General features: G+C 42.2%; 1 protein-coding gene across 1 annotated transcript; it reads right to left on the reverse strand.

Moving 5' to 3' along the window:
- Positions 1 to 15,738: 15,738 nt before the first annotated feature.
- On the reverse strand, positions 15,739 to 23,582 carry LOC132392196 (lysozyme C-1/C-2-like). The gene is made up of 5 exons (XM_059966039.1): positions 23,405 to 23,582; positions 23,116 to 23,205; positions 20,470 to 20,646; positions 19,069 to 19,138; positions 15,739 to 15,946 (listed from the first exon to the last, which is right to left on the reverse strand). The coding sequence occupies exons 1-5, from the start codon at positions 23,580 to 23,582 to the stop codon at positions 15,886 to 15,888; spliced, it is 576 nt and encodes a 191-aa protein (XP_059822022.1). The 3' UTR covers positions 15,739 to 15,885.
- Between the last annotated feature and the right edge of the window lie 510 nt (positions 23,583 to 24,092).

Genomic DNA, 24,092 nt, shown 5'->3' on the forward strand with positions numbered 1-24,092 from the left:
CCCCCAACCTTTGTGTCATCAGCAAATTTACTAACCCATCCCTCCATTTCCCCATCCGGGTCATTTATAAAGATCATGAAGAGTAGGGGTCCCAGAACAGATCCCTGAGCCACACTACTGGTCACCGGACTCCATGCAGAATATGACCCATCTACAAGCACACTTTCCCTTCTGTGGGCAAGCCAGTTCTAGATCCATGGAGACTTCCGGTGGCTGTAATGGAGTAGGTTGCACTAGCTACATGCTCCAAAATTATTTGCTTACTTTGCTGTTTAAACCTATCTCGGTGAGAGAACCATGAGTAGAAAGCTGTCAAAAAAAGAGACTACTTTACAGACTTTGACAGAAATGATTCAACAAATGTCAGAGAAACTCGAAAAATTGGATAAACTGGATGACTTGGAATCCAAGTTTGATTTGTTACAGAATTCCTTCGACCTGGTTAAATCTGAACTGAAAACGCTTAATCGGAAACTTGGAAGTATACAGCAGTCTGTGAATGACCACGAAATTCATATTAAGCTACACGAAGAATCTCTGCCGGTGTTGCAGAAGGATATCGAAGGTTTCAAGAAAATTTCTAAGGAACAACTTAAAAAATACGACGCGTTACTGAAGAAACTTACAGTCTTGGAGATCAGGAACCTAAGGTGCAATATCAGAATTCTTGGGCTTCCTGAAAAACTGGAGGGTAATCAGCCTATCGATTTTTGTGCTCAAATGCTGAAAGATTTATTCCCTGATATATTATCGGAACTACCAAAATTAGACTGCTCTTCAAGTAAAACCCCTGTCACTAATAAATCAGTCCTACATTTTAAATCTTTTTTTATCTCAATGTGGTATTCTTGACGTGTGACATTTTTTTACACCCCCAAGAAAAGGACACAATCCTGTGATTATAAGAAGATTGCTTTGTCTGATATTGCACCTGTGCTTCTGGCTTTAAGATTACCTGTTTACTCTGTACCAAATAGAAGCTGGTGTTTTAACTTATCATTGTTATCTGATAAAAATTTTCTAAAGATTTTGGAAAACCATATTACTTTTTTCTTTAAAGAAAATTTTAAAGGAGATACTGCTGGTAATATAGTCTGGTATACTTTTAAAGCATATATTTGTGGAGAAATTATCTCTTACTCTACCTATATAAAGAAAAAAGCTGACAAAGAAAGGTCTGACCTAGCAGCGATATTAAAAGATCTTGATCGAATGTATGCCCTATCTCCATATCCAAGTATATATAATAAGCGTATTGAAATCCAATCCAAGTATAATCTTCTGCTGACTTACCCAATTGAACGACAGCTGTTGAGAGATAAAACTCAATTTTACATTCACGGGGATAGAACTGGTAATTTATTAGCCAATCGCTTAAAATCCTTTACAGTTAATCATCAAATCACAGAAATTTTTAAAGATAATGGAACTAAGACATCTGACCATTCTGAAATTAACGAAGTATTTAAAGACTTTTACTTTAAGTTGTATCAGTCTGACGCTTCTTCAGATGATACCTATATGAATATATGAATGCTTTTGTCAGTAATATCAACATTCCTACATTGTCTGCTGATAGTCTAACACAGTTAGATCAGCCTATTTCCAATGCAGAAGTGGCTGAGGCTATCCGTGCTTTACATTCTGGTAAGACCCCAGGACATGATGGCTTTGCTGGGGAGTTTTATAAAACTTTCACTACATTACTTACCCCTTATTTATCCTCTGTTTTATCAGAGTCCTTTAAATCAGGTAAACTCCCTCAATCTTTTTATGAAGCTTTTACTTCTCTTATTCTTAAAAAAAAAATAAAAATCCAGCTGAATGTTCTTCATACAGACCGATTTCTTTATTAAATGTTGATGCAAAAATTTTATCCAAAATCTTAGCTCGAAGACTTGAAAATATTCTACCATCTATTATATCACATGACCAGACAGGATTTATTAAAAATCGTTACTCACATTTTAATATACATCGGTTATTGAATGTGATATATTCACCATCCAAAAAAATATTAGAGTGTACATTATCCTTAGATGCAGAAAAAGCCTTTGATAGGATTGAGTGGAATTATCTTTTTAAGGCCTTAGAAAAGTTTAATTTTGGGCTTAATTTTATTCTTTGGGTTAAATTAATCTACTTGTCTCCCGCCGCTCAGGTTTTTACTAACTCCCAAATTTCTAAGCCCTTTAAATTACAGCAGGGAACTAGACAAGGATGTCCTCTTAGTCCTTTACTTTTTGCTTTAGCTATAGAACCCTTAGCAATAGCACTTTGAGAATCTAAGGACATTTCTGGTATACTAAGGGAAGGTATGTCTCATAAAATTTCATTATACGCTTATGATATTTTACTTCTTATCTCTAACTCTGAAATTTCTTTACCCTTGGTTCTTTCTTTAATCTCCCAGTTCAGTTCTTTTTCAGGATATAAGCTGAACCTACATAAAAGTGAGCTATTTCCTTTAAATGACTTAATATCATCAAATGCCCAATTTCCGTTGTTACAAGTCAATTTACATATCTAGGTGTAACAATTACTAACTTCAAGAATTTATTTAAAGGAAACTTAAACCCCTTATTGAATTATGTGAAAAAGACGCTTTCTAAATGGTCCCCTCTTACTTTATCCCTAATTGGCCGAATTAATTTGATTAAAATGAAGATTCTACCTAAATTTTTATATCTTTTTCAGGCCTTACCTATTTTTATTCCTAAGACATACTTTGATTCTTTAGATTCAATTTTAACCTCTTATATTTGGAACAATAAACAAGCTCATTTAAGTAAAGTTTACTTACAAAGAAATAAAGAGATGGGTGAACTAGCCCTACCCAATTTTAGGTTTTACTATTGGGCTGCCAATATAAGGAATAATACTTTCTGGTCCTATTATATTTATCATAAAGATTGCCATCATGGGTCTCCTTAGAAGTTAATTCTGTAAAAAATTCCTCTATTGTCTCTCTTCTTGGATCATACTCTTTTTCAGCAAATAAAACAACAGATAACATAATTGTTAGGAAAACTTTAAGGATCTGGTCTCAATTTAGAAAATTTTTTGGTTTAGCGAATTTTTCATTATCATCTCCCATTCTACTTAATTATTTTTTTATCCCTTCCATGAATGACAAAGTCTTTAAGGATTGGGATGAACTAGGTATTAAGTGTTTTTGGGACCTGTTTATCTCAGGATCTCTTGCTTCATTTGACCAATTGTCAAATAAATTTGCACTCCCAAAATCACATTTTTACAGATATCTTCAAATTAGAGATTTTCTATGTTTCCAATTAGCTACTTTCCTATAGGTCCTGATAAAAATTTGCTGGGCGGTCTTTTAAATTTAAAACCTCTTATTAATGGTTCTATTACCGGTATCTATAACTTGTTGATTGATTCTAGACAAGACTTTTTAGATAAAATAAAAAAAGCTTGGGAGGATGACCTAAGTTGTCAGATTTCTGATGATAGATGGAATAAAATTCTTAAGTGGGTTAATAAATCATCTTTCTGTGCTCGTCAGTCTCTTCTACAATTTAAAGTGGTTAATAGAGCTTACATTTCTAAACAGAAGCTGTCCAGTTTTTACCCGAATGTTTCTCCACTTTGTAATAAATGCAACTCTGCTGATGCCTCTTTAATTCATATGTTTTGGTTTTGCCCTACAATTGAAAAGTTTTGGCAAGAAGTATTCCATAACTTTTCACAACTTTTTAGGGTCTCCAATTTGACCCAAATCCCCTTACTGTCTTGTTGGTATTACTGCAAATGAAGATATAACTTTAAACACTCCTAACCTGCAGGTTTTAGTTTTTACCTCTCTTTTAGCAAGAAGAGCAATCTTGCTTAAATGGAAGGAGTCTACCTCTCCTACACATCTTCAATGGCTACGTGATATTATGTCATATTTAAATTTAGAAAAGATCCGCTGCTCAGACTTAAATAGAAAATGATCTTTTTATGATATTTGGGGACCTTTCCTATTAACAGTGCACAGACTTTTATGTATATTTTTATCTTCTTTTCTTAAGTGAATATGTTTTTATTCTAATTATCCATTGTCATCCATCAGCTTTTTTCTTTGGTAGTTGGTAAGGGGTTGAATTTTTTTATATATATAACAAATTGCTTTTATGATATATGACCTATCTTTAAATTTTTGATTACAGAGTTGTATACCTTTATGTGTTATGCTATAACATTATGATCAATTTTATTACAGTATATGAATGCACACAAGTTATGTTGAGATGTATCTATGTGTTGCACTCTGTAAATCTCTGGATCCACAAAGCAATGTCTCCTTGGATCCCATGCTTCCTTACTTTCTCAATAAGCCTTGCATGTGGTATCTTATCAAATGCTTTGCTAAAATCCATATACACTACATCTACAGCTCTACCTTCATCAATGTGTTTAGTTACAACCTCAAAAAATTTAATCAGACTCGTAAGACACAACCTGCCCTTGACAAAGTCATACTGACTATTCCTAATCATATTATGCCTCTCCAAATGTTCATAAATCCTGCCTTTCAGAATCTTCTCCATCAACTTAACAACCACTGGAGTGACACTCACTGGCCTATAATTTCCTGGGCAATCTCTACCCCCTTTCTTGAATATGGCAACAACATTTGCAACCCTCCAGTCCTCCAGAACCTCTCCCGTCCTCATTGATGATAAACATGTAACGTCCAGGGCTATCAGCTTGTGTACGTCTAGGGGAAAACCGTGTCTCCGGTTTGCATGGATGCTGTGAAATGCACACTGGTACAAACTCGCACTCACAATATCAGACCACACACCATGTACGTTTACAGAGTACACTTTATAAATCTTACTGGAACTAGGTAATTAATAGCCATACAATATATAAAGAAAAGATAAAGTTGCCAAAACTTATCAGAGTTCAATCAATTCGTGCACGACTGTTGGAGCTCAGTTATCGAAGCCTTCAGTCCACCGTCCGATCTTCCCCGACCTCCTCGACCCGCTGTCTGGGACCAAACTCGGTGGTCGACCAGAGTATGTCGAGCACGTCCTTCCTCTTTGGTTCTTCTCCCGAAAAACCTGCGTACTCACTCCAGGTTCCCACACATACAGATAGAACAACATTACTTCCATTGGTTAGCTTCTCCGTTATCAATAATTATAACCCAAACATTCCAACTAAACAGAGCAATACCTCATCAGTTACCCACAAAGAAGCCATTTCATTATAATGCCACACAGAAGCCATTTTATATATGCAGTTAACAGTTAACATTCAGTAAATAATCTGAGAACCCTGCACAAAGATCATTGCCAGAGGCTCAGCAATCTCCTCCCTCGCTTCCCACCGTAGCCTGGTGTACATCCCCTCTGGTCCTGGTGACTTGTCCAACTTGTTGCTTTCCAAAAGCTCCAGCGCATCCTCTTTCTTAATATCTACATGCTGAAGATTTTCAGTCCACTGCAAGTCATCCCTACAATCACCAACTTCCTTTTCCATACCAAATACTGAAGCAAAGTATTCATTAAGTATCTCTGCTAATTCCTCTGATTCCGTACACACTTTTCCACTGTCACACTTGTTTAGTCCTATTCTCTCACACCTTATCCTCTTGCTTTACACATACATGTAGAATGCCTTGGGGTTTTCCTTCATCCTGTCCACCAAGGCTTTCTCATGGCCCGTTCTGGCTCTCCTAATGTCATTCTTAAGCTCCTTCCTGCTACCCTTATAATCCTCTAGATCTCTATCATCACCCAGTTTTTTGAAGCTTTGTAAGCTCTTCTTTTCTTCTTGAATAGATTTACAACAGCCTTTGTACACCATGGTGCCTGTACCCTACCATCCTTTCCCTGTCTCATTGGAACATACCTACTCAGAACCCCACATAAATATCCCCTGAACATTTGCCACATTTCTTCTGTACATTTCCCTGAGAACATCTGTTTCCAATTTATCCTTCCAATTCCTGCCTGAAGCCTTATATTTCCCCTTACTCCAATTAAACACTTTCCTAACTTGTCTGTTCCTACCCCCTCCAATGCTATGGTAGTGAAGATAGAATTGTGATCACTATCTCCAAAATGCTCTCCCACTCAGAGACCTGACACCTGACCAGGTTCATTTCCCAATACCAGATCAAGTACAGCCTCTCCTCTTGTAGGCTTATCTACTTATTGTGTCAAGAAACCCTCCTGAACACACCTAACAAACTCTACCCCATCTAAACCCGTCACTTTAGTGAGAGGAAAATCAATATTTGGGATATTAACATCTCCCACCACAACAACCTTTTATTATCACTCCCTTCCAGAATCTGTCTCCCTATCTGCTCCTTGATGTCCCTGCTACTATTGGGTTATCTATAAAAAATACCCAGATAGAGTTAATGACCCTTTCCTATTCCTAACTTCCACCCACAGAGACCCCATAGACAACCCCTCCATGACATCCGTCTTTTCTGCAGCCATGACACTATCTCTGATCAACAGTGCCACGCCCCCACCTCTTTTGCCTCCCTCCCTGTCCTTTCTGAAACATCTAAAACCTGGCACTTGAAGTAGCCATTCCTGCCCCTGCACCATCCAAGTCTCTGTGATGGCCACAACATCATAGCTCCAAGTGCTGATCCATGCTTTAAGCTCATCCGCTTTGTTCATAATACTCCTCACATTAAATAGACACATTTCAAACCATCGGTCTGAGCATGTCCCTTCTCTATCACCTGCTGATCATCCCTTTCACACTGTCTCGAAGCTTTCTCTATTTGTGAGCCAAACTCCCTTTCCTCCGTCACTTCAGTTCGGTTCCCACCCCCCAGCAATTCCAGTTTAAACTCTCCCCAGTAGCCTTAGCAAACCTCCCTGCCGGGATATTGGTTCCCCTGGGATTCAGGTGCAACCCGTCCTTTTGGTACAGGTCACACCTGCCCCAAAAGAGGTCCCAATGATCCAGAAATCTGAATCCCTGCCCCCGCTCCAATCCCTCAGCCATGCATTTATCCTCCACCTCATTCTATTCCTATTCTCACTGTTGCGTGGCACAGGCAGTAATCCCGAGATTACTACCTTTGCGGTCCTGTTTCTCAACTTCCTCCCTAACTACCTATAGTCTGTGTTCAGGACCTCCTCCCTTTTCCTAGTGATGTCGCTGGTACCAATATGTACCAAGACACCTGGCTGTTCTCCTTCTTCCTTCAAGCTATCGTGGACGTGATCAGAAGCATCCCGGAACCTGGCACCTGGGAGGCAATCTACCATCCACGTTTCTTTCCTGCGTCCACAGAATCGCCTATCTGACCCCCTAACTATAAAGTCCCCTATCACTTCTGCCATCCTCTTCCTTCCCCTACCCTTCTGAGCCACAGGGCTAGATTCTGTGCCACTGTTGCTTCCCCCAGGTAGGCTGCCCCCCAGCAGAACTCAAGCAAGAATACTTACTAAGGGGGACAGCCACTGGGGAACTCTCTAGCACCTGCTTCTTGCCCTTCCCTCTTCTGATTGTTACCACTTCTCTGTCTCCTGTGGTCCTGGGGTGACTACCTGCCTTTAGTTCCTCTGTGTCACTTCCTCACTCTTCCTGACCAGATGAAGGTCATCGAGCTGCAGCTCCAGTTCCCTAACACGGTCCCTTAGGAGCTGCAGCTTGACGCACCTGGTGCAGATGTGGTTGTTCGGGGGCCGGGAGTCTCCAGGACCTCCCACATCTGACACTGAGCACAGAAAACTGGCCTCACACACATGCTTTCTCTCTTTATTTAAATAGATAACCTACTTGGCCTCGACCCCTTATCACCTAAGCACATGCTTGATTCAATTCCTTCTCCCACCACACTGCACAACTTTGTTTCTGATCTACATCCTTCTGTATCTTTTGGAAAACATCCTCACCATTTACAATTGCAGCAATCATCATATAATCAGCAAACTTACTTATCAGAACACAAACATTCTTAGCTAAATCAAACAGCACAAACTGTGGCTGTCGAGCTGCTAAGGACAAAGAGAGGGTGAAATTTGTTAAGCGTGTTCAGGAAAGTTTCCTCAATTAATAATTCAGGATGGCACAGTTGAATCTATGTGAGCATAACACTTTTACAGTGACAGCAATATGTGTTCAATTTCTGCACAAAAACACAAATGCAGATGCTGTGGATCAAAGAATACGTACACAACACTGGAAGAACTCAGCAGGCCAGGCAGCATCTGTGAGAAAAGGGTAGCCAACATAGCGGGCCGACACCCTTGATCAGGATTGGGGGACCCCCATTACTGATGAAGGGTCTCGGCCCGACTCTTTTCCCACAGATGCTGCCTGACCTGCTGAGTTCTTCCAGTGTTGTGTACGTATTCTGTGTTCAATTTCTGCTGCTGTGTGTAAGGAGCTTGTACATTTCCCTGTGACCACATGGACTTCCTGCAGTGCTCCAGTTGCCTCCCTGGTCCAAAGATGCGCAGTTTAGTTAGTTAATTGGATACCCGGGAGTAAATGGGCGGCAAGAGCTTATTGGGGTTCATTCCACTCCAATTCCACCTCCCAAAATGAATGCTAACCTTGCATTTGCCTTCCTTAACACCAACTCAACCTATAAGTTAAATTTTCCAGTATCATGCACAAGGACTCCTAAATCCCTTTGAACCTCAGATTTTTGAATTTTCTCCCTGTTTAGAAATAGTCTACGTCTTTGTTCCTTCTACTAAAATGCATGACGATAACCACTTCCCTACACTATATTCCATTTGCCACTTCTTTGCCCATTCTCCTAATCTGTCTAGGTCCTTCTGCAGACTCCCTGTTTCTTCAGTACTAAATCAATTGGACCAGATAGTGTAGTCTATCTAGTCTTGATTATTTATTTACTTTCAGACAGGCAACTGTATTGGTAAAGAAGTATTTTGTAACCAACTATCTGAAATTGTTAGTGACCACCAGACTCCTGAGACAAGAGGCAATGTCTTCTCTCCAATAACTTAGTCAAACATAATATAAATTCCTCAAGCTCAAGAAGACCACATCTCACTCTATGTAGTCACACAGAAGACCTTTTTTGAATTATATGCCCATTCTAATGTTACGAAATTCCCGTAACTGGATCACTTACCAGCAAAGATAGAGAGGTCCGTTGAAGTCTGATGGTAATATTTTTAAAAGTCTTTATTTATAAAGAGGCACAAAAATAAGATTAATACAGACATTCAGATAATATACATCGTTAATACACAATCTAAAAATGCAGGTATAATAATAATCATCAATTAAGCAATAGCTCTATCGTTTGTCTAGGGGATATTGTATTATCCGATGGAAAGATAAAAGTCACTGTCCTTTCAAGCTGCAGCTCTTTGGGTTTAAGAGAGACGGTTTTAAACTTGCCCAGGTCTTTTATGAGGCCAATCTGTTGAGTCGGGGAAGTTGGTTCCCCGTTGTTAGTTCCAAGTCGTTTTCAGTGGTACCAGCCACCAGCCCCCAGGCAAGGGAACCGAACGCACGTGGCTTCCTTCAAATGGCTTCCCGCTATTACGGGATCACTAGCGTTTCTTCTGGTGCGTCTGAGGGGCTTTCCCTACTGTCCCTCTTTTATCTTAACTTGCAGGGTAGTAGATGTCAATCAGGTTGGGGTGATGCAATCTCTCTCTCAACCAGCCCATTTTGCCCGAGGGCTTGCACGTAGCATAGTCCCCAATTCACAAACGTTGTCTCCAGGAGACAATGGCCATGTCTCTCTCTCATTTCCTGGGTCCTCTGACCCAACCCAATAACGCTCTTGCGATTCTCACAAAGGAGGGGGCTACCCCGCACCCTTCGGCCCCTCAGAGCTGTGGTACATTCATAACATTCCCTTTCTTTAAAGCGTTTTCACCAGCAGTGAAACAAAATAGTACAGAGTCTTACAGGGTTTTAGAATCTAACACAATACAAAAGTTTTTTTTCTACAGAGTAATACAGTGATACATTCAATTCAGCATCCAAACGGTTAATGATTACAGTGCCATTTCCTTTAATATTTTAACATCTTGTACCTTACTAAAGTCCTGTAGCATCAGACTTCAAATTAATAACCACCTATTTTTTTTTCTTCAGCAACAAAACTAAGGAGTTGTGATCTTAGCTTACGTGCATCTACAAAAGTTTATGCGAATACTAATCTTTTCGGTCGTTTTCAACTTAACAGGTAGGCTTCCAAGGGGGCTGTCTTTATTATTCACAGGCTTTGGCGAAATCCAGTACAACCTGCTTTGCTATTTAAAATGGTGTCCCCATTAACCGTCGCTTCTTTTCCGGTGAGTTCCCATGTGGGGAACTTGAGTAATCTGGCGAGGTAAACTCCTGCCCGCCTTTTTCATAGGGGTTATTTTATCAACACCGTGTCCCAAACTGAGACCATTTCCACCCAATTCTTTAATTTTACCCAGGTGGCTAGCCCTCTCGTCGGGACCCTTCAGGCTATTGGTTTTTAATTTGAACTCTTTGTTCAAGCAGCATTTCGAATTCGGCCTCTTCACACCACATCCTGGCATAACAATAGAGTGGGGGGCCCCGCTATCTCCCGGCTCACTCTGTAAGCGATCTGCCGGGTTTAAAATTTCTTCATTCGACTTGGGAACTACAGACTTTCCGTTTCCTTCAATAATAATATTTATCTCTCCATTTTTGAGCTCTGCATTAACTTTTAACACACCTTCGAGCACAAACACTTGGGAACTCTCACTTCCCACTGTTACCAAGGTTAACCCTTTTTCCACTGAACCAAGTCTATCTGACCCACAAGGACGGCCGTCCCATTCCACTGAATCAAATACCTCAGACTTTTTCTGAGCTCCGTTACTAGGTTCAGTACCACGTGCATCCACATCTTGGACACACTCAAACGGGACATTGGCCTCTTCCAGGCTTTCAATACCTGTACCCTTTTCAAAAGTTCCCCCGATCCTCCCAGGCACTCTCTGGGCAACTCCCTTCCAGAGTAACCTCAACCCCGTGGGCTGAAACAACCTCATCTGCCAACCTAGCAGACTTCTTCGAGGTAAGGGCATCCTTTTCATCTAAGACTGCCCTCATTTCATTATCAGGAACACCTTTAGAATTTTCAACTTCTTCAAACAGTTCTGCCAAACCAGACAGATCATCCATGTCCAACTCTGGACCTCCTAACCGCTCTATCGGTTCCTCATCTTTATTTTCTGCCTCTAGGATCTTTCTCCTCGCAAAGGGCAGGTCTACCTCCGCTCCCTTACCCTCTTCCACTTTGCTACTCTTCGTTTTACCACTCTCTAAACCCTCATGGTACAGGGTTGGTAGAAACGTCTCGGCCAAATCAACACTGGCCAGATTTAAACTGCTCTCTGTCTTGGCTGCCTTTCTCGACAGGCTGCGAGTGACCACGCATGCGGGATAGATCTGGGACTCTAGGGGCGGAGCCTCAACACTCACCGGCCGGCCGGTCCTCGTCATGGCTGCCCAAACCTTACCACCTGCTAAATCATTACCGAGAAGGACGTTCGCGTCAGTTCTCGGGAATTCTGATGTCACCCCTATTTCAAAGGGTCCAGACACCAGCTCACAATCCATAATGACCTCATGTAAGGGCACCATTCCTATCCTTTTACTTATTCCCCTCACCGTTACCATTCCCGTTTTCCGACCAAATTCTAGTACCTTACTGCTGATCAACGACAGCTCAGCCCCCGTGTCTCTCCAGATCCGTACTGGAACTGGTGTGACTCCCTCCCTCACAGACACGGTTCCGTGTGACAGACAAGTCTCCAACCCTTCTCGTACTCTGTCTACCCGGGGCTCTCTCGTCGATCTACTGATTACCACGGCACATCCGATAGGGACTGCTGCCTTCCCCTTTCCTGTTTCTTTCCTCGGAGCAAAGCACCGCGATGCAATATGTCCCACTTTTCCACAATTAAAGCAGGTCAAGCCCGGAAATCTCTGGCCGTCTGGCCTTTCCCCCTCGACCTTACCACTAGCTCCCGGCGGGATGTCTGCCTCAGCCGGCGGACTTTCTCGATCGTTCCCACGGTCTCTTGGGGAACTTTTATTCGAGGAAAACTTTGTCTTGTGGGTTAGGGCATATTCATCTGCGAACCTAGCAAATTCTGAGATGGACCAATTCGGCTTCTCATTCAAATACATCCGGATCTCCTCCGGAACACAACCTTTAAATTCCTCAATCAAAATTAACTCCCTGAGACGCCCATAATCCTTGTCCACTATTTCTGCGGTGCACCAATGGTCCAAGAGCACACCATTCTCATGGGCAAACTAGGTATACGTCTGATTCCACCCTTTCCGTAAATTTCTGAACTTTTGTCTATATGCTTCAGGTACTAGCTCGTAACCCCGGAGAATGGCCACCTTTACTTTGTCATAACTCTCCTCCTCCATGGACAATGCCATATATACCTGCTGTGCCTTCCCTTTTAACACACTATGTAACAACGCCACCCACTGTGCTCTGGGCCACTCCTAATTCACTGCCACCTTTTCAAAAAGCAAGAAATAACTATCAACATCCATCTCCTCGAACGTGGGTACTAACCTCAACGCCTGACTTACATCAAACCACTCCTCTCGGTCTGACCCCTGACCACGTTGCTCTTGCTTTAACTTCTCCATCTCCAAGTCATGTTTCCTCTGTCTCTCTGCCTCCCTCTCCTTCTCGGCCCTTTCCCTCTCCTTCTCAGCTGCTTCCAGTTTTTTTTTTAACTGAAGTTCATGCTCTCTTTGCTTCTCAGCTCTTTCCTGCTCCCTTTTCAACTCTAACGCCCTTAGCTGGAGCTCCCCGCATGCTCCCTTTGTTTGTCGGCCCTTTCTCTCTCTCTCTCTTTCTCGGCTCTTTCTCTCTCTTTCTCGGCTGCTTTCAGCTACTTTAACTTAATTTCATGTTCTAACCTTAATTTCTCCAACTCTAACTGAGCCGTCCCACTAGCTGGTACTTTTTCAGGGATATTTTCCAATACCTCAGCTGCAAACACATTCTTCTCAATGTAATACTGAGTTATGGCCCTTCGCACATCCCGCTTTTTCATTGACGACCTCACCTCTGCAAGGTTTAACCCCTTCGCCAAATTTACCAAGTCTGATTTAGTGGCCGCCTCTAGCACCTCCAGAGTCGGGTTTTCTATAGATTTATCCACATCCATCTTTTCTGGTTTCCCGTCTGGCTAACCATGTACCAGATCCAAGTTTGGACTTACAAGCCCGATTCACTGACTCCCCAAAATGGTTTCAAATCCCGGACGAGTCCCCAATTGTTACGAAATTCCTGTAACTGGATCACTTACCAGCAAAGATAGAGAGGTCCATTGAAGTCTGATGGTACTATTTTTAAAAGTCTTTATTTATAAAGAGGCACAAAAATAAGATTAAAACAGACATTCAGATAATATACGTCGTCAATAATCTAAAAATGCGGGTAGAATAATAATCATCAATTAAGCAATAGCTCTATCGTTTGTCTAGGGGATATTGTATTGTCTGATGGAAAGATAAAAGTCACTGCTCTTTCAAGCTGCAGCTCTTTGGGTTTAAGAGAGACGGTTTTAAACTTGCCCGGGTCTTTTATGAGGCCAATCCATAGAGTCGGGGAAGTTGGTTCCCCGTTGTTAGTTCCAAGTCATTTTCAGTGGTACCAGCCACCAGCCCCCAGGCAAGGGAACCAAACGCACGTGGCTTCCTTCAAATGGCTTCCCGCTATTACGGGATCGCTAGCGTTTCTTCTGGTGCATCTGAGGGGCTGTCCCTACTGCCCCTCTTTTATCTTAACTCGCAGGGGTAGTAGATGTCAATCAGGTTGGGGTGATGCAATCTCTCTCTCAACCAGCCCACTTTGCCCGAGGGCTTGCACGTACCATAGTCCCCAATCCACAAACGTTGTCTCCAGGAGACAATGGCCATGTCTCTCTCTCATTTCCTGGATCCTCTGACCCAACCCAATAATGCTCTTGCGATTCTCACAAAGGAGGGGGCTACCCCGCACCCTTCAGCCCCTCAGAGCTGTGGTACATTCATAACACTAAGTAATTATCGATACGTTTCCATACTTTATATTCATTTTTCACTGTAGTGGCTGCACGTGCAGCTATCACCAATATCTTGTCCTGCTCCAACTGTGTTGATGCTGTGGACAAGAAAGCACATCAGTGCCTCTAGCTCCTCGGAACACAGAGTAAATCTGGCAAGTCCCCATTGACCCACACCAATTTTTACAGGTGTATTATAAAAACCATCCCATCTGGATGCTTCACAGCTTAGTATATCAGCTAGTCCACCTGTTTAGTCCATCAGGAAAACCTCCCCTCCATGGACTCTGTCTATGCTTCCCACTGCCTCCGTAAAGCAGCCAATATAACAAAAGGCACTTCCCAATGTGGACATTCTCTGCTCTCCCTCTTTCCAGCGAGCAGAAGATACAAAAGCTCACCAGGTTCAAGGACAGTTCTTATCCATCTGCTGTAAGACAACTGAATGAATATCTTACATGAGAAAGATGGACTCTGGATATCTCTAACAACACCTCATGAACTTCACACCTTATAATCTACCTACACTGCACTTTCTCTGTAACTTCTTTTTATTGTGTCCATGAACAGGCAATACGGAGCTCAGTCAGAACTGGACATGTTTTTGCTCCTTGTTGTTGAATTCGGCAAGATCTGCATCAGTGCAGGGTTCCTCTAGCAATGGGCATTGCAGGAGATGTTGCATAGATTGTGGCTCAGTTCCACATTCACAAGTTTTCGGGCTGGTTGTATATCCCATTTGCTCAGTGACACCTTTGAATGACCTACACCAGTCCCAAGTCTGTTAAGGCATTTCCAGGTTGCCCCGTTGCAATTAGCTCCTGGGGGAAGGCTTTCATCCGATGGAATTTCCATCATTGGGGGTTGTTTGAGACTGGCGAGCCGGTCTACCCACAAGGCGATGCGGGCTTCAGATGGGGTTGATTGTAATGGAACAACATTGTACATGAAGCTCTTACTTGACTTCAGGCGGCTGGGTGTAGGTGTATGACCATGTAGAGGGTGCCTCTCAGCTGATGCTTGAGGGAATCATTCTTTCTTGCTGGCTACCATTCTTCTTATATCAGAGGGAGCGATACCCGCCAGGATATATAGGCTGTTGGTGTTTGTTGGTTTTAAACAACCTGTGATAAGTCAGCAGCTTGCATTCAGAACGGCATCCATCTTCCTATCATGAGTAGATCTTTCCCATGTAGGGCAGGCGTATTCGGCAGTGGAATAGCAAAGAGAAAGTGCACTGGCTCGCAATGGTTTCCAGCGTGCTCCTCATTTTGTGTTAGTGAGCTTGTTGTTTAACCTTATGGTCAAATGCTCTTGTGAACCCGTTGAAATTGGCCTTCTTGTAGTTGAAGTGCCATTTGAATGGTACAACAGTTGGTAACATGGCTGCATTTATCTGAATCCCAATAGGACTGTGCTGTGTCTGTGGTATTGAGTCTCTAACTGTAAACTTGTGTTCTGAGTTTTGTTAACTGCTTTTGCCCAGGTACTACCTCAGTGTCCATGTGTTCTGAAATGATCTGTATGGATGGCAAAATCATGTTTTTCACTTCAGTACATGTGACAATAATAAACCTATTGCCAATTACCAACTTCAATTATCTTTCTGTTTCCTGAGCCAGTGATTAAACAGCTCCACCCCCAGAAGCGACCCTTGTGCAGTCTGTTGTCTTAGCAGTTAGTCAAAGAGAATGACAGGATTGAGTTTTGATATTTGCTTGCATTTATTTTATTAAGCTGTGAACGAGAGCTGGTCCCTGCATAACTGGTGTTGCAGTGGTCTCAGCCATACAGAGCCAACTACTAACAGGGACATACACAGGGTTGGGAAGAGATGGCAGAAGTATTTTCATTTCAATCAGCAGCCCTCGACGAAATGCTGAATTGACCTTCCCTCGCAGTTGTCCACCCAGCTGACCCTGTAAAACAAGAGTGAAAGGAACAATCAGAGACTGAAGGGACTGCAGGTTTTTGACTCTGTTGCCTGCCTGGTGACTGGGGTTAGGACACTTCATCTGGCCTACAGAGAAATTTTCGAGAGGGAAGAGCAAAGAACCAAATACTGCAGTGTGTGTGTGTACTGACAACATAGGCAGAACAAGCATAGGGGTTTGGTTGAAGGAATTTGAACAGCTTGAGATCACTGGGTTGCTATCTGAACCACATGTATGTTGTACGGGGACAATAATTTTGAAGTGTTCTATACATGGCTGAACAATCAATGTGAGAGATGTGAGTTTGAATTTGTGGGTACAAGCACCAGTATTGGGGAAGGAGGGAGAGTTGCAATAGAACAGGCTCCACCAGACCCATCGTGGGGGGGGTCAGGGCCCTGGGGAATCGTGTAACAAGTGCTGTGGCTAGGCTTCAAATGAAATGGTAGCGGTGATGTGGGTTCAGCAGACTGGGAAAGTAAAGGTAAAATAAAAGTAGAAGAGAATGCAGGTGAAATTAGAGATGTTCCTGCAGAAGTGGACAGAGTGAGCAGCTTCAAGTTCCTGAATGTCAAGATCTCTGAGGATCTAACCTGGTCCCAACATATTGATGTAGTCATAAAGAAGGCAAGACAGCGGCTATACTTTATTAGGAGTTTGAAGTGATTTGGCATGTCAACAAATACGCTCAAAAAAATAGTTGTATCGTGGAGAGAATTCTGACAGGCTGCATCACTGTCTGGTATAGAGGGGTTACTGCACAGGACTGAAAGAAGCTGCAGAAGGTTGTAAATCTAGTCAGCTCCATCTTGGGCACTGGCCTACAAATTACCCAGGACATCTTTAGGGAGCGGTGTCTCAGAAAGGCAGCGTCCATTATTAAGGACCTCCAGCACCCAGGGCATGCCCTTTTCTCACTGTTACCATCAGGTAGGAGGTATAGAAGCCTGAAGGCACACACTCAGCAATTCAGGAACAGCTTCTTCCCCTCTGCCATTTGATTCCTAAATGGACTTTGAAGCTTTGGACACTATATTACGTTTAATAAACAGTATTTTTGTTTTTGCACATTTTTTAATAATCTATTCAATATATGTAATTGATCCACTGGTTTATTTATTATGTTTTAATTTCTCTCTCTCTCTCTCTCTCCTAGATTGTGTATTGCATTGAACTGCTGCTGCTAAGTTAACAAATTTCACATCACATGCCAGTGATAATAAACCTGATTCTGATTCTGCATAAAAAGTAAGATCTGGTTCAGAAAGGGATAAGAAATAAACTTCAGGCAACGTGGAGACAAATTGGAGTAGAGCAGTGGTGCCTACAGTACTGACGGTGTACTGTACGTGGAGCAAGGTTGATGAGCTTATATCACAATTACAAATTGGGAGTCGGGACACTGGTCACCATAGGGTTGTGGTTGAAAGAAGATCACAGCTGGAAGCTAAACATCCAAGGACACACATTGTATTGAAAGGACCGCAAAGTGGGCAGAGCTGGAGGGAATGACTCTGCTGGTAAAAGATGAAAACAAATCCACAGCAAGAAAGAAGCAAAATCAAATTGCAAGGGTAAAAAGACCCTGCTGGGAGTAATAAACAGACCTCTGGACAGTAGCCATTTGTGGCGTTATTACGAGATAGAAAAGGCATGTAAGAAAGCTGGTGTTCCAGTGATCATGGGGACCTCAAGATTCAGATTGGCTGGAAAAGCTAGGTTGCTATTGGATCCCGAGAGATGGGATTTGTAGAATGCATATGAATGGCTTTTTAGATCAGGTCGCACGTGGGAAAAGGCAATAATAGACTTGGTGTTGTGTGATCAAACAGATTTGATCCGGGAGATGAAGGTAAAGGAACCCAAAGGAAACAGTGATTATAATATGATGGATTTCACCCTATGAGCTTGAGAAACAGAAGCTAAAATTGGATGTAATAGTATTACAAGTGAATCAAGGTAGTTATGGAGACGTGAGAGAGGGGATCGCTAAAGTTGATTGGAATTGAGTCTCTAGTAGGAGTGGTGGTAGGGCAGCAAAGGCATGTGTTTCTGGAATTAACGTGGAACAAGTAGGTTAATTCTGCTCCTATGTCTAATTGTCTTATGGAAGATGAAGTAACCAAGGCCGACAAAGACGGCATAATGCGATTGAGCAGGCATACAATGTTGCAAAACTTAGCAGGAGGATGGAAGATTGGAGAACTTTTCAAACCCAACAGAAGGCACTGAAAACAATCAATATGGGGAGAAAGGGTGAAATATAAAGGTAAACTCATAAATAATACAGGAGTAGATGCCAATTTTTTCCCAGATATTTAAAGAGTAAAAGAGAGGCAAGAGGATATTGGACTGCCAGAAAATGTTGCTGCAGATGTAGTAATGGGGAACAAATAGCAGATGAACTGAGTTAGTATTCACCGGCAATTCATGAGTGTCATGGGACAAAAGACAGTGTAGTTGATATTATGAACATGAAGGTGCTTAGGGTGCAGTAGCCAAAAAGACTATTGCAGTTACTTGGAAATCAGATTCATACTTAAGTATAGATCGTTGGAAGAATGAAATTTCCAGCTGTATTCTACTTGAAAAAATTTATAATTTAAGAGATAAATATGAAACATTTTTGAAAATTTGGCACCCTTATTTACAAAAGACAGGATTAAATATATAGGTGCTCCGAAGATAAAATAATTGGTTATTTGGGGAAAGAAATAAATATATATACTAAAGTTATTACGAACTCCGTGGAGCAAGTGGGGATCTTCCGATATCCAGGCACTCTCTCTTTCTTTCTTTTTTTCCTTTTTCTTTTTCTTTTTTTTATAGGGATATTAGGGGGAAGGGGCTAAGGGGAAGGGGGAAGGGTATATATTTTTTCTTTCTGTAATCATTTGAAAACTCAATAAAAAAAGTTTAAAAATAAAATGAAGGTGCTTGGGAAGCTGAAAGATCTGAAGGTGAATAAGTCTCCTGGACCAGATGGATTATAGACCAGGATGCTGCATGACATAGCTGAAGAGATTATGGAGGCATTAGAAGTGATCTTTCAAGAATTATTTTGATATTTCATGCTAGAAAAGAAGTTGTTGGAAGTTTCAACGTACCAGGCCTTCATTCCTTGCTGTTCTGCTACAATTGCTGCACAATTTATGGCAGTTTGCACATCGTATAAATCTGAAACAATAAAAGGAAGAAAAGAATCAACACTCAAAGCTCAGCTATGATTTACTCCAAAGTTAGAAATGTTTACCATTATGGTAAACTCCATTGTCCTGCTGTTCAAATATCCTGATGGCTCAGCTTACGACCCTTTCCATTCATGGGGACCCCAGTTTCCATGTTTCCTCTAGAACTTCTATTCTGTTGTGATAAGACTATTGAACAGTCCCCTGGAACAATACGACAGACACCTGATCTCACAGTCAACTTCTTCATGGTCTTGCACCTTCTTGTCTGCCCGCACTGCAGCTTCTCCGTGGCTGTAACAAGTTATTCGGCATTTGGCTGTACAATGTACTGACGTGATTAAATGATCCATATGGATGACAAGCAAAACAGACTTTTTCATGGTACCTCGGTAGATATGAAATAATAAATCCGTTTGCCAATTAACAGTCTTTTATTATAATCTTAAACATAACATCCAAGGTGAACTAAGAGTGTGTCTGTGTGTCAATAGAAATAAGATACAATTGTGCAGCCAAGTGTGAACAAAGTGCCAGGCACACTAGATAATCAGGGATTTACTCTATTCTATATATAAAAATGGGAATCTATTGACCCTTTTGGAGTCTAATCGACTTTTTGAGGAAGGCCATTCCACCAACTATTTCCCTGTAACCATCCTAGCTTTCATATCCATCAACACCACACTGACTCTCCCCCCATACACCTGGCTGAGGGTCACTTCACAGCAACCGATTAACCAACCGAACTGTACACTGACAGCTCTGGGGGTTAGGATTGAAGCCGGGTCTCTCGAGCTGGGCGGCAGGGGCTTCAGACATGGTGCCACTGTGCCATGCATCTATGTTATCTGATGGAACAGGAACCCATCTGTGTGGGAAGCCTCAAATAAGCAAGGTACAACTTCAGGTTCCAGCAGGAAGCAGAAAGACAGTGGCTCACCAAAGACTGATGGAACCCATGAAAATGCAAAGAGAAACATATAAGACTAGAAACACTCAGCAGGTCGAGCCGTAACTGTGGGAAGAGAAACAGAGTTAACGTCACCTCGGCACTATCATGTCATCAGAAACAATTGCATGTGTCATCCTCGTCACAACACAAGGAAGATTTTCAGGTCAGTGTCTGTAATGAAAACAGGCTTTGTAAGTGAGGATGGACATCAGGACCAGATGCTTCCTATAAAAGAGGTGTGATTGGACACAAATACCACAGTATATCGCATGGGCAGGATGGGTAAAATTTGTTTCAAAACTCATCCCCTCAGCACAGATGTGGGAAGAGAAAACATGAAATAAATAATGTAACAGTTCACATACCTTGGCAATAAACATTACAGCCATTCCCAGCACTTGGAAAACCTGGTTCGTAGCACCACCAATAACTGTTGATCTGAAAAATCCCAAAGTCCGCTGACCAGATATTTCCTGCACTGTTCCTCTCATAATGAATTGCGTTTGTTTGGAATGCGCTCTCATAGTTGGCCAGGCACACCCCTGTGATCAAAACAAAGATTTGACATGTGGCAACAAACGTTACACAATCAATCCAGAAACAGTGAACGGGGAATCGTCATCAGAATCCAAATGGAGGAAACAAGTGGAAGAGATATCCCGGTGGACACCTTCCTTCATTTAACCGGTCTCGCACACTGAAGGGAGTAAGTTGGAATAATCAATGTCGTTTTTTTCATGATCTCTGATGGACCTGACTTATGTTAGTGTACTACTCAAAGGTGCTCCAAAACAAACCTCACCATCCATCAAGGGTGATAAGACAGAAGGGGTTTAGGGCGGGTCTGAGGAGTAGCTTTTCCACCTAGAGGGTGCCTACTATCTGGAACACACTACAATACTTATGTTGGTTGTAGAGACAGAGACTCACAACGCAGGTTGATTGACAGGGTGGTGTAGAAGGCATTGGCACGCAGCCATCAAGGCAGTGAGTATAGAAGCTGGGATGTTAATCTGCAACTGTACAACACTTTGGTGAGGTTGCGCTTTGAATATTGTGGCCGCCCTGCTCTGTGAAAGTTACCATCAGGCTGGGAAGAGTGCACAGGGATTTACATGATGCTGGCACTGGAAGGACTGAGTTACATGGAGAGGTTGAGCAGGCTGGGAATTTGTTTATTGGAGTGTAGGAGAATGAGAGGTGATATTATGGAGGCGTATAAAGGTAAGGTGAATGTGCACGGTCACTTCCCCGGGTAGGGAAACAACATCTACAGGACATGGGTTCATGGTGAGAGGGAAGAGATTTAATAAGAACCTGAGGGGCAACTTGATTTAACACAACATCGTGGGCTGAAGGGCCTGTCCCTGTACTGTACTGTCTTGTATTTTAACTGTTTCACCAGAGGGTGGTCAGTAATGCAATGAGCTGCCAGGGTGAGTATTTGAGGCAGGTATATTAACATTTAAAATGCAGTTTGACAGGTTCAGGGTTGGGAATGGTTTTGAGGGATATGGGTCAAATGCAGGCAAATGGGAATAGCACAGATGGAGAGCTTGGTCAGTATGGTCCAGCTGGGCTGAAGGGCCTCCTTCTGTGCTGCTTGACTTCCTGTCAGTTTTCCCGTTGGGAGAATGAATGTCAAACTGATATCATCATATCGCTTGTAAAGGCAAAATATCTCAGATGGTAGAATGTGAAATATGAACAGTAAACTGTGGAAATATCCAAGAAATGGTGTCTGACCCACTGCAATTTCCTTGCATAGATTCTGGTGTTCCACCATGGTCAAACATGTTTAAGCCTGGATACACAAGAGAATGCAAATTGCTGGTTTAGACTTACTTACACACACACACACACACACACACACACACACACACACACACACACACACACACACACACACACCTGTTACAAATAGGAAACAACTTGATTTTCAACATAGTGTGACTAATTCCTCCTGGACATTTCACGTCATTGATATCAGTTTTGAAGATCCATAGGTGTTAGCTATAAACAAGCATATCTAATCTGCAATCCATCATCCTATCCATGTGCAACTGGGTCAAATCCTTCCTGCAGCAAAGGGCATGCATTCCCCACTCTCTCTCTAGCAATCTCTCTTGAGGGCTCAAAACTGTTTCAATAAAGGACAATGGTCTTACATCTATTGAGCTCCCAAATAAATAAACCGTTTACTCCGGATAGATGTCAAAGAGGCAATGATCCACGAACTGAGGGATCTCGGATAGTTGAGTCTAAAACTAGAGGGCATGGGCCTAGGGGGAGAGGGGAACAATTTAAAAGAAAACTGAGAGACATCTTTTTCCCCTCAGAGAGTGTTGATCTTATGGAGGAAGTAGTGGAAAGTGATACAATTACAACCTTTAATCTCTTTCTGTACTGATAACCAAATAATTTATCCACTTACTTAATGATGAAGCTCAGTTATCTGTTACAGTTCTTTGAGCCACACTGCCCCAGCAATGCCGAACAAACCCAATTAGCCCTAACCTAATCACAACATAATTTACAATGATCAATGAACCTACTTGGTATATCTTTGGACTGTGGGTGGAAGATAGTTTGCCTGGAGGAAGCCCACAATTCCATGGTGAGGACGTACAGTAACTCCTTACAGAATTGCACTGGAATTGAACGCAAATTCCCGAATGCCCTGAGCTATAATAGCATCAGGCTAACTGCTACGGCACTGTGGCACCTAATTTCTATGATGTCACCACTAATGTTTCTCTCAGGTTAACTAGAAATGAAGATACTCACAGTCAGCCAAATCCGCTAAGTTTACTAGTCTTGAGTTCCTCACGGCGTTGGCGAATTCACATCTTGAGAGGTATTCGGCACTGGAGGCCACGAGCAAGGCACTAAGGATAGCAAGAACCTTCATCCTGTCAGTAGAGGCTGTGTCCAGACTGGAGAACATGTTGGGCTTTTATACAGCATCCTACACATGCTTATCAGTTACGCAATATTATTCAAACAATTACCTGCCAAGCTCCTGATAGCCACATGGTAACATAATAAACATGTTGAACAGGGGCAGGAAACAACGACCTTCAGAGGTGACTTCACTCTCACTGTGGAAAGGAGTGAAAAGAGAGAACACATAAAAATATGATGAATTCAGAGAAGACCTTGTCAATTCCAATTTCCCATCAGCATCCGTTCATTCCTTTGTTTTGCAAATCATCAGCCATAGAACATTCAAAGCATCTGCTTCTGCCACCTTTTGAGAAACGGAGTTCTCATCTCTGAGTTAAATGAGTAATGTCTTACTCTGAAGTAATGAATGCTTGTTCTTGATCTTTTGCCCAGTAGCATCTGCTGTGATGAAGTGATTTGAGAGATCTGTCATGACTAGAATGAACTTCTGCTTGAGCAAATATCCGGACACGCTGCCATTTGTCGACCACCACAACAGGTCTAAAGTGGATACAATCTCATTGGCTCTCATCGGGCTTTCCATATCAAGCTGTGCTGCAACCAGTCAATGTACTCTCCACCACACATCTATAGAAGCTTATCAAAGTTTTAGATGACAGGTGAATCTTCGGAAACTTCTAAATAGAGGTGCTGCCATGCTTTGTTTTTAAATGGCACTTACGTGCGTACCTGGGACAGATCCTATGAAATGATAGCACACAGGGATTTAAAGTTGCTGACCTTCTCCACCTCTAATCCGCCAAAGAGAACGGGCTCATGTTTCATCCTCGTGTATTCAATAACCAGCTCCTCGGTCTTGCTAACATTGAGTGAGAGGTTGTGTTATGGCACCACTCAGCCAGATTTTCAATCTCCCTCCTATATGCTGATTCGTCATCACCTTTGATTCAGCCAATGACAGTGGTGTCGTCAGCAACTTTCAATATGGCATTGGAGCTATGCTTGGCCTCACAGTCATAAGTGTAAAATGAGTAGAGCAGGGGGCTAAGTACACCGCCTTGTTGTGCACCTGAGCTGACGG

The sequence above is a fragment of the Hypanus sabinus genome, chromosome 4 (genome assembly GCF_030144855.1).
Source record: "Hypanus sabinus isolate sHypSab1 chromosome 4, sHypSab1.hap1, whole genome shotgun sequence".
NCBI lineage: Eukaryota > Metazoa > Chordata > Chondrichthyes > Myliobatiformes > Dasyatidae > Hypanus > Hypanus sabinus.

Bases quoted from the DNA above. Each gene is read 5' to 3' on its own strand.
- LOC132392196 (XM_059966039.1), bottom strand. From the start codon at position 23,582: ATGAGAGCCAATGAGATTGTATCCACTTTAGACCTGTTGTGGTGGTCG. The intron at 19,139-20,469 runs GTATGTGAACTG...TTATTGTTTCAG, and splicing joins CTGTAATGTTTATTGCCAAG to ATTTATACGATGTGCAAACT. The intron at 15,947-19,068 runs GTACGTTGAAAC...CTTGTTTTACAG, and splicing joins CAGCAAGGAATGAAGGCCTG to GGTCAGCTGGGTGGACAACT.